Source organism: Vipera berus (assembly GCF_964194415.1).
Source record: "Vipera berus genome assembly, chromosome: 3".
NCBI lineage: Eukaryota > Metazoa > Chordata > Lepidosauria > Squamata > Viperidae > Vipera > Vipera berus.
Genome location: NC_138204.1, coordinates 125,436,459 through 125,447,520, shown reverse-complemented (window position 1 = coordinate 125,447,520; position 11,062 = coordinate 125,436,459). Strand labels below are relative to the sequence as shown.

Below are 11,062 nucleotides of genomic sequence, written 5' to 3'. Positions count from 1 at the left end.
ACATTAATTCTTTAAATTGTTATGGGACCTAAGAGGCTATTATTCAAACATGTAATCACCCGGACTAAATTTTTATAAAACAACAGTTTTATATTTCTGTTTTAAGGGGTTCCATCACGCGGTAAGACAGCCTGCCAAGTACAGTACACAGGTACCAGATCTCTTTCCCAGCCCACCACAGCGCTGTTTCTCACACATGGATTTGTCTTTGGGAAAATAACAAAAATTATTTGAAGAAAACTGTTGTAAATTTCTATGATCTCTGCATCCCAAACGCTCCCTGTTTCGTCTCCTTTTGTATTTACCAATAGATACAATCAACCCTCGTTTTAAAACAGGAGCACGGTAGTTAAGTTAGTGTAATTTTATAAGCCCTTTCCACCACCACCACCCCCGCACAAAAGGCAGATAACCTGCTTGTTTGCCTGGCACCGGTGATTGCGGAAGGGGCGAAGAAAGCTGGGGGAAACCTAAGCTTTGAGGCTAAGAGAAAAGAATCACGCATCGCTCCCGCATCCAGTCCCTCACAACATAATTCCCACTTGCTCCCCCTTCACTACAGCTAGAGAGAGCCCAGCCTACCAACGCGTGAGCTAGGACGTCCTCTTCGTGAGCAGACACGAGTAGCGGGGTGGAGTTTAGCCCGCTTTTTCTCCTCCCCGACGCCAGTAATGTCAGATCCGCTGCAGAAGCGCGGCAGACTCTGCAAGGGAGGAGGAGGAGGAGGAGGAGGAGGAGGAGAACCCGCCGCGCGGCTGACTCGGGTTCCCCCCACTTCTGTTGTCGAAGAGGTGAGCTAAAGGGCAGGACGCCAGGCTCGTTGAAGAAGGTCGCCTTCTTTTGCGCAAAGAAGACAGCTCTCCAAACCTTCCCATAGCTTGCTTGCTTGCTTGCTTTTTTTTTTTAAATCCCGAGCGTAAAAAGCCTTCAGTCCAAAACGGTCCCGGCTGCCGGCTTCCAAGCGGGAGAAGCCCGAGGCGGAACAAAGGAGAAGAAAGGCAACCGGTGCCGCTTTTCCAGAAGCTCATTTTTGAAGAAGGAGCACCGCTTGCTAAGCGAGGACATTTTTTCAGCAGACCGACGACGTTTGTCGACCGGCCGAGCGGGGCGGGAGAGAAACTGCCTTGGGATCCCTCCACTTCCAACCCCCCCCCCCCCTCGCTGTGCTCTGCGCCGGTGGGTGGGCGATTTTTGATCCGCGCAAAAAAAGGAAAGGAGGGTGGTGGATGATTCTTGGATAGGATCCCGTTTTTATTTTCGGTCAAGAAGACCTGAAGGTTATTGTGAAAGCGAGGGGGGCCTCCTGCGGTACCAGCAGCGTGCCTGCGCGAGTGGGCGGAGGTAAAGGGGGCTGCCGAGGGTGCTTTCCCCTCCTTTTCAACGGGGGAATTCAATGGCCACGGCAGCGGAGCTTTGGTGATTCCGGAACAGGCGCTTCGAATGCTGCAATGTTGCCGACGGCGCCGCTGAAAGGAGGGATCTGAACGGCGGGGAAAAGAGGCTGGGGGAGCAATCGGGCGAGAAGTACCATCCAGATCGCATCCTTCTTTCCCTCCCCCCCCCCCGCTTTCTCCGTCCTCCCGGCTTCCTCTGTTTCGATCGGCTTCGGAACTCCGGGGATCCGAGGTCGCCGGTTTAATCAGCTCGGACAGGTGACCGATCTGAGGTTCGCCTTCCGCCCCTGCTGTTTGCCTAACCCCGTTTGGCCCTGCCGCTTCGGCGACCCCTTTCAAGGCCGTTGGGGAATGGCTACTCTACTTCGGAAAATCGGGCTGATTCGCCTTCACAATAGGGACACGGAGGACCCCAAGCACCATCATCACCGGCGCGGCAGCCTCCAGCAGGGCTCCTCGCTGCGAGGCAAAAGCCACCATAAGAATAAGCAGCAGCTGCAAGCCACGCCGGCTAGCGGCTGCGGCAGCCCCAGCAGAGAGAGCTGCAGCAGCCGAGGCGGTAGCCCAGCTCGCAACAAACCGAAGAAGGTCCTGGAGCTGGCGAAGCAGCAGCAGCAGCAGCCGGCGGCCCACGACGCCGGGAAAGAAAAAGCGCAGCCCCCCGGCGGCGGCAAGGAGGCGGACTCCGCGAAGGAGCAACCTTTAGGAGGGGGCAGCGGCATTAGCCGCTCCGGCTCGGCCTTGGTTTCCACGTCTTTGGTGCCGGCCAGCCGGCAGGCGCACTGCACACAAGTGCGCACCCGACGGCTAATGAAGGAGCTGCAGGACATCGCCCGCCTGAGCGACCGCTTCATCTCGGTGGAGCTTGTGGACGAGAGCCTCTTCGACTGGAACGTGAAGCTGCACCAGGTGGACAAGGACTCGGTGCTTTGGCAGGATATGAAGGAGACCAACACTGAATACATCCTCCTCAACCTCACCTTCCCAGACAACTTCCCCTTCGCGCCGCCCTTCATGCGGGTGCTCAGCCCGCGCTTGGAGAACGGCTACGTCCTCGATGGCGGAGCCATCTGCATGGAGCTGCTCACCCCCCGAGGATGGTCAAGCGCCTACACCGTGGAGGCTGTCATGCGCCAGTTTGCCGCTAGCCTTGTGAAAGGCCAGGTAAGGAAGTTTCTCCTCGCTCCTGAGGAATACTTGCGGTGCTGGGGCGCGGGGGGGGGCGCTACCTTGAGAGAGAGAGAGAGGAGGGGGGCCTCGATGGAACTAGTATCTGATTGGATGAAATATGGGGGGCTTTCTCTGATGGCCCCTAACAGTGGTACAAACATATTCTGGCAACTTAATTCTGACTGGTTTTCGTGGTCAGTAAGGGAGATTTGCTCACAACAACAACAACAACAACAACAACAACAACAATAATAATAATAATAATAATAATAATAATAATAATAATAATAATAATAAACCTTTATTGTCAAAGTACAACATGTGTACATTGAGATTAGCTGAGCCTCCCCCTGTGCTCTCTCCCCCCAACACACAGTGACAACAAACCCTCCATCCCACCACACTATGTGAACCAACTACACCACACACCGGCCTCCCAAGTCAATTCTGCATAAGATTATGTCCCATTTAAAAGCCTAACAGCCCACAGATAAAAGCTATTTTTCAGCCTGTTGGTACGGCTGGCTATGGCATGGTCTTGATGAGTTTTTTTTAGCTAAATGCCTGAGTTGGATTATCTAAGATGTTGCAGCTGTCTCTGTACTATCTCCAGATGTGGCTCTGCTTGCTTCACTGCAGCATTGTAGAGGACTCTCATCACTTCATTAGCAGATATATCAATATTGCTGGGCTACAGATAAGCCTGCTGGTGACCTTATTATTTAAGAGATTTAATCAGAGGCTGAGTTCATAGAGTGCGCTAAGCCATCCTATAACTGCTTTGGCTTTGGCTTAGTGTTTTTTGTAAACCCAAGCCTTCAATTTTTATACCAGTTTATGAAGTGGTAAATAGCATGTACCCAACCGGTGGAGTTCATGGTATGCCCCCAAACTATGCTTGAGGTAGGCCAGGTCAGAAAACAAATACTATGAGGAGGATAGAAACGCTATTTTATTGTTATAGGATATGATGACAGATTCTTGAAAGCCTGTCAGAGTTTACCTTCTGTCTCCTCTTATACCAAGCAGAATCAAGGCAGGGTTGTTCTAAGTTTCTTTCTCGTGTTGTCCACTTCCCCAAGACTAAATTGTCATTTAGTTAATGGTTCCTGCATATCTCATACACCTCTACATTCTGGTTTACTTCATGCTGGCTGGCCTTTGGAATTATGGAAATGGGAAGAGATGTCTCTTGTGATCCACCACTTTTTGTGAAAGGATGGGTGGATGTGTGCATTAGTTATTTTCTTTTATACAATGCTTCAAAGATTTTTCCTCTGGTTTAATTTGTGGCAATTTGTGGCATACAGAAAGAACAAAAAATATTGCAGTTACCATAAATCTAACGTGAGTGAATAAAGACTAGTTATATATACTTACCTCCTTTTACTTTCACTCTGTCTCAAAGCACAAGGATTTATCAAAATGTTTATTGATAGGATATAGGCTGTAGAAAAATAACTTAATCCTTTGCCACAATGTCACTCCTATTGCGGTGGTGAAAAATTGGGGCGGGAGGGAGAGAATCATATTCATGTGTACAGTTGGGGGCGTAAGAGCCAGGATCTTGAAATAAGGTCAACTGATAAGGTTCACCATTTAATTGTTTCCTTTTGGAAGGATAGAGCCACAACACCTTTGCTCTAAATTGGAAATCCGCAAATGTTTTCCTTAAAGGGATAGATCTTCTCCCTCTTCCACCTCTGTGGACCTGGTTAGAGGCCAAGGCGCACAGCAGCCATTGAACAGTGCTAGCCCACCAACAAGGAGGCTGCTGGTAGCTCACTGCCTAGGATACCCAGCCCTTAGCCCCACCATTACCTGGGACCTCGGTTGAGGCTCAGACTTGGAGAACTGCCTCTTTATCCATTCAAGGATTGTATAAAAACAAACAGTGAGCCAGATTTGGCCTGTGGACTATAGTTTGCTGACTGCTAACCTAAATAAACCAAGCTTTTCCATTTTAACAAAATTCTGGTATGAGTTTTCCATATGGTAGTGCTAGAGTAAGTAGAGTTAGGCTGTTATGATGCCAGCTATTTATATAATCTGAAAGCGTTCAAAACCTTGCTGAGATAAATGAGTTGGAAACCCAAAAAACTTGACCAGATTACCTTCTCCCTTTGTCTAAATTATCTTCCTGTTTCAGGTTCAAGCCGATATAAATTCCAAGTGCAAAAATAGGTGTACATGCACTGCATAACTGTAAAATCCTATCCAGAGAATGGCATCAAGATCTTTAATATGCTTTATGCTGATTTCTTTCTAGAAATGTATCTGTGATTACAGAGCAAAGCAATTTTTTGCTGCTTTAAATTCAGCTTGGTATATACTAACCATCGCAGCCCTTATTTTCAAGTAATTGCACTTCTGCATCTTGAAGAATTTTTCTTAACATTTTTCTGTTTTTCAAATGGCATTGTAAAGCATTGGGCAATAATTAATATAGCACAGATAAATTGTGAATAGGCATTTAATGTAACATATGTTTAGTTGAACCAAGGGAGTACAAGTATAGTGGGCAATGAATGATACCAGAAGAATCCCAGTACAATGAATTCTTCAGCTTAAATCCCGTTGAAATGGAGGAAATGTTAATTTCTTGGTGCAGTCTTTTGAATTTTTTTCTGTTAGGTTGCACCCTTTTTTAAAGATATTTATTTATTAGATTTATATATCTCTTCAGTTCATAGTGCTTATTCCTATTCTCCTCTAGAACAATCACCCTGTATGTTGCGCTGAGAGTGACTGACCCAGATTCCAATGAGTTTCAATGGCTGAGGTTGAAGCACAAATTCAACGCTCTCCTGTGCTGGTCCAATATTTCAAGCGCTATACTAGACATTTACATAAGGCTTGGAAAGATTGCTGTTTAGTTTTAATGTCTAAAAACTTTCACCTGCTTATAAAATGAATATAAATGGGTGACTACTTTTAAATCACTTTTAAAAAATTCTAATATGTTAAATTAGATACTTGTATTTTATTATATCTACTGTGAACTGCCCAGAGTCTGAATGGATTGAGGCAATGTATAAATTTTATTAAAAAAAATTTAAAAAATAAAATAAATATTTAAATACGTGTTGTTAAAAATTAAACTCCATTAATGCACATTAAGCTTATTAATCTCTTAAGACTAAATCAGTGACTCTTTATTAATCTATTAAATGAAAGGATAAAATCTTAAAATTGCATTGAAATGCAGCTCTGACTGCTGTGGGTACAGTCTTGTATTACATACTATGCCACCATGCAAGGAGGAGGTCATTCTTTTTGCCTTCACTCAACTACTCCACTACATCAATTTATCTGAAATGTCCACAAATTCTCTGAAACATCTTTAGAGGCTTTATTGAGAAGGCTGAAAAAAAGTTAGCCCTCTGCCAAAGCTACCTTGTTAATACACTGGAGTTAAGGTTTGGGTATTAACTGGTAAGAATAGGATACCCAAACAGATATTTTCTCCCATTCAGTTATTCCTGGCTATTTACAGATAATCATTAGCATCAATCAGGTAAACAGTTTTTTCCCCCCACTATGGCGCCTATTCTCCTAATACTTTTTCCACTCACCCCTCACCTCCCCACACACTAAAATAAAGCATGCTGTGATTTGCTGAAAGCATCTCAGGGTAATGCTGATGCATTGTTCATGGTCATTGGTTATATTTCATGTATTTCATCATATTTTATATTTATTGCAAGTTGATGGTTTACACTGCTCAGGATGTTTTACATAACTAGTAAATATTTGGATAAAAAATTATAAGTTACATGCAACTCTCTGTATAAGATCCAGAGTGGCTATCTGAATTAGAATATATGATACTTTTTCCCCTCTTTAACTACCGGTACCTTGAATGACCTTTTTCATTTATGTTAATTTCCAAATGGAGAATTTAGACGGTTGTTATAGATCTACATAGTATTTAAGCATAAGTTCTGTGTTCCTATGTCTCCAACCAGTTGTCCAAGCTGGTATGTTAGGAGCACTGAACATCTCTGGCATAATATATATTTTCCTCTATATAGGCAAAAACTTGCCAGATTATTAAGTTAATACAATAGTTTCCAAATTCTTTGTCATAGAACTGTTGTAGTCCACATAAAAGAAAAACCCACTGTACGGGTTATAATGGCAATTGGGACTGAAATTTCCATTGTTAATCAGTACAGTCATAAACTATGACATCATGTGATTGTATTGCTCAGTAATAGCAAATTCAGCGGTCCCAGTTGCCGTTTTTAAGGGAAAACTGCACAGATCATTAAGGGTGTGTACTTCATGATCACGACTTCCAACTTCCTGCCAAAACTTCCCTTTGACTTTGCTTGGGAGAAGCTGGCAGGGAACATTGGAAATTGTAATCATGTGACTACATGGATATTGCAGAGCTGGAACTCCAAAGACTAATCATAGGTACCATTTGTTCAGGGCCATCATAATTTTGAACAGTCACTGAACAAGAAGGATTATCTGTATATCAAAGTATCCCCAAGCTTGCCTGCAATAATACATTACAAACCAATTCAGGTTCACTCACACCATCCCGGTTTACAGCACAGAAGAAGGCAGCATATTTCCTGTGGTTGTTGAGAACTATAAAGATGAAGTCAGTCTCCCATTTGCAATAATGTTCTTCCATAGAAGGACAATGTCCAATGGTTATTGGTTGCCTTCAGCATTCTAGTAGGAGAGTTATTTAGAATTAAATCCTGTGAAAAGAATTAGTCTGTGAAAAGTCAAATATTTTAGAAAATAACCTAAACATTGAAAATAACTACCCTACCAGGTGAGCATACTGCATGATATATTACTAAGTTAGCACCCTGAATATATTATTAGTGCACCAATAAATGACATTCCATTAAATAGATAGTGGACTATGTATCCTTTTTTAAAACGAGTAAAAGTATCATTTAAATCACCGAGAGAATAACTTGTGTATTGATTTAAATCAAGTTTCTATTAAATTATAACTTTTTCAATTCTGAAACAACTGTATGTTGTAATTGAAATAGTCCATCTTCCATACTTAAAAGTATGAATACATTTATCTAGTTTTTGTCTGCCAAACCACAATGAAATTATATTCCATTAGTGAGATAATACTTTTTTGCCTGGTGAGCAATAGACAATATGAGTTTCTCAGAGTTCGGAGTGATTGATGTTTCATTTATCAAGGACTAAAAATGAAGCAGTGGAGGGGGGGCTTGCCTCTCTTTATAAGAAAAACCTTAGAGAAATAGATTTTCAAGTTTTAGAAAATATTGTACATTTGGTTCAAATATTCCAATTCCATTCCTGCAATCCTTGATCCCCATCCAAGGTTATGATAGAAGAGTTTTCTTGATGCAAGCAATCCATGCTCATTTTTTCACAAACAGTATGACATTGAATACAACACTATTCTTCCATTTCCAAAATTCTTCATTAAAGATCTGTGGATTTTGTTTCCCTGATAAAATAAGTATTGTAAATATTTATATTCTGTAAATATCCATTTTGGGAAGAAGTGTTTGTATATTTAATTAAACAAATTTATTGTGTCATATTTCATTATTTACTTGACTAAATTCATATCCCTTTATACATAATGTAAATTGGTTGTGCTTGAGTTTTTTATAGCCTGGCAAATAGAAAATGGGCTTCTACTTAATTGCTTTCTGTGACTCAACCATTACTCTTCCAAAAACAGAAAATGACTCTTGTGGTACCTTAAAGATAAATTAACTTTATCTCCTTAATCTTAGCTTCACTTCATGGCTTTTATGCCTCTTATTTTAATGAGATTATGCTTTGCTCTGTATTGCCCAAGGAGATCAGATTCCATTGAGTCCCTGGGATCAAATAACTAGCTATCATTGAAAAAAGAGACTGAACTAATAAATTCACAATTCCTTAACAATGTAGTGGCTTACTCTTTTGTTCTAGCTGTATCCATGTTTTAATAGAAGGTTATTTTTCACAAATAAATAAAGAATGAGCATTTTAAAATGAACCGGAAGATGACTTAAATATGCTTATTTAACATAAGCTTTCAATACTTCTTTAATCATGTGGAAGAAGGGAATCAGAAATAGTGTAAAGGTTTTATGTTATAACTGAAAAATACTTTCTTTAGATTAAAAATATTACAAACTAAAAACTCCTTCAAGTTGATCTCAATTGCTGACTGTTTTCAAGGCAATGGTAGATAATTGGTTGGCCCTTGTCTTCTGGGATATGTTTTTCAGCATTCCTATATAGACTACAGCTCTGGCCTTTTTAAAAGTCTCCTAAATAGTAGAGACTTCTTAGATTTTCAGGATGAGCCAAAATCTAATAAATAGAAGGCTTTTAAAGTTTATATCCTAAAGTCATTTACTAATGAGAAAGACTGCTTTTAAATAAACGGCTCTGATCAGACAAGAGTGGCCTATTCAGTATGTCAGTAATTCACCCTGCAATATTTCACTAGAGTTCAATCACTGGTTTTTATTTCCTATATTTTTAATATAAAACAGGCTACCTGTTTTTATGCAGTAATATTAAACAGCCAAGGGAAACAAATGAAATAAATTACTGCAAATGGGCACAAAATATTTTATTCTTACTAAAAATGGCATTAGGAATAAAGGAGCTATCATTAAAAGTACAGAGTGGTCAGTAATTTCATGATAATCTGAGCAACTGCTATCAAGCATTTAGAGCCACACTCTTGTGTTATATAACGGTGATCATTCTGTTGCTAAGACAGGCTGTACCAAAGCGTTCTGATCAGTGAGAGAAACACTGATTCCATTACAACTCTCTTTTCTCATCTGTCAGGAGAGATGTTGAAATGTACACTACTGTAGTCATTTTTGTGCTATCTTTATAAATTGACACCTTGCATCCCTTTATAATATCTTTAGAATTTCTGTCATTTTAATTAGGCAATTGTGATAGTTGTTTTTTTTTTTAAAAAAATACATAAGGCAATAGGATCATTTATCCCAGGTTTTGCCAACTAGATAGCTTCCTGAGTTTTGTATTTTTATCTCTTAAAGACTTCCCAGCCAGCACCATCATTTTGGCTGAGAATTCTGGGAGCTGACATCCAGTACATCTAGATTATAGATAGGGGAAGCTCAACATACCCATCCCAAAGTGGACAGCTGAAACTGGAGAAGCTTATTACTAGGGCTCAAAAGAACCTAGTGATCAGTTCTAGTCATCATGTCCAATGAAAAGGGATTACTGTAGAAGGATTGTAATCAAGAACAGAGATCCCCAACCTTTTGGGCACCAGGGACCGGTTCCGTGGAGAGATGTTTTTCTAGGGACCGGAGAGTGCATGGTTTTGTGTGCTGCTTGCATCCCATAGCTTTGCTTGTTTGTGTGGACCGGTTGCTGGCATGCCGTAGCCTGGTACCGGTCCATGGATCGGGGGTTGGGGACCCCTGATCAAGAACATTTCCTGGATATTATATAAGTTATGCCTGTTCCATGGAGTGTTTTCTTTGTTTAACACTCAGTGTTGTATGTGTCTTGGAATGCTGAAGTGTCATTTAGTTATCATGATTAACATTGGCCATGATCAACAAGCTAATTCACATGAAATTATCTTGATAGCAGAAGGGTTGCCATGCATGTCTATTCAGAATTTCCATTTAAGTCAATATATGTTATTTCTGAATAAGTTTAAAATAAGGAGTAAAATCTGGCAGGAAGTACTCTGGTGCAAGGCAGCACTGAAATGAATGTAAATTACATAAAAGTTGGTCTCTGCTGTAATACCTCCAGAGACCTCCCATAATACTTGCCAAGCTTCAGAGTCCCTTAGATTTTGTTTCAGATTTTTTTAAAGAAAAATATAATGGAAGGTTATAACATATGGCAAGGCAAAGTACCAACTTCAAGACTAATCTTTATTTCTAGAATGATTTTGGGTCCTACAAATATCCTGCTGGCTTTCTTTAAAAAATAAAAATGATATAAGCCTTCAGCCCACTCTTTCACAAAGTGACCATGCCAAATCTAACTTTAGGATCAAGTTGTGATTTGGTTGAATTGCAGGTAAAGCTTAATGAGATAGGAGTATGTGGTTCATGTAGTGCACAGGTGTCAAATTTGCTGCGTCACATGACGTGTTGTGACATATGACTTTTTTTGCATTGCTAGAGCTGGGGTGGGTGCGGCCTCAGTATGATGCAACCGGCCCATGGGCTGGCAGTTTGACACCCCTGATGTAGTGTCTCAAGGACCAAGTTTGTAATACTTAGACTTATATACCACTTATATAGGGACACGGTGGCTCAGTGGGTTAGGATGCTGAGCTTGTCGATCAGAAGGTCGGCAGTTTGGCGGGTCGAATCCTGAGTGCCGCGTAACAGTGAGCGCCTGTTACTCGTCCCAGCTTCTGCCAACCTAGTAGTTTGAAAGCACGTAAAAATGCAAGTAGAAAAATAGGGACCCCTACAGTGGGAAAGTAACAGCGTTCCGTGCGCCTTTGACGTCCAGTCATGCCGGCC

At 41.4% G+C, this 11,062-nt stretch overlaps 1 protein-coding gene across 2 annotated transcripts in view; it reads left to right on the top strand.

Moving 5' to 3' along the window:
• Positions 1-719: 719 nt before the first annotated feature.
• Positions 720-11,062, top strand: part of UBE2QL1 (ubiquitin conjugating enzyme E2 QL1) — a 19,161-nt gene continuing 8,818 nt past the window's right edge. The window contains exon 1 of one of the 2 annotated variants that reach the window (XR_014026220.1): positions 720-791. Coding sequence is in view for 1 of the 2 variants with exons in the window: in XM_081326106.1 (XP_081182232.1) it covers positions 1,746-2,558 (813 nt within the window). In the remaining variant the exon portion in view is untranslated. Of the gene's footprint in view, positions 2,559-11,062 lie in introns of both variants that reach the window. The other variant, XM_081326106.1, reaches the window with a different exon arrangement.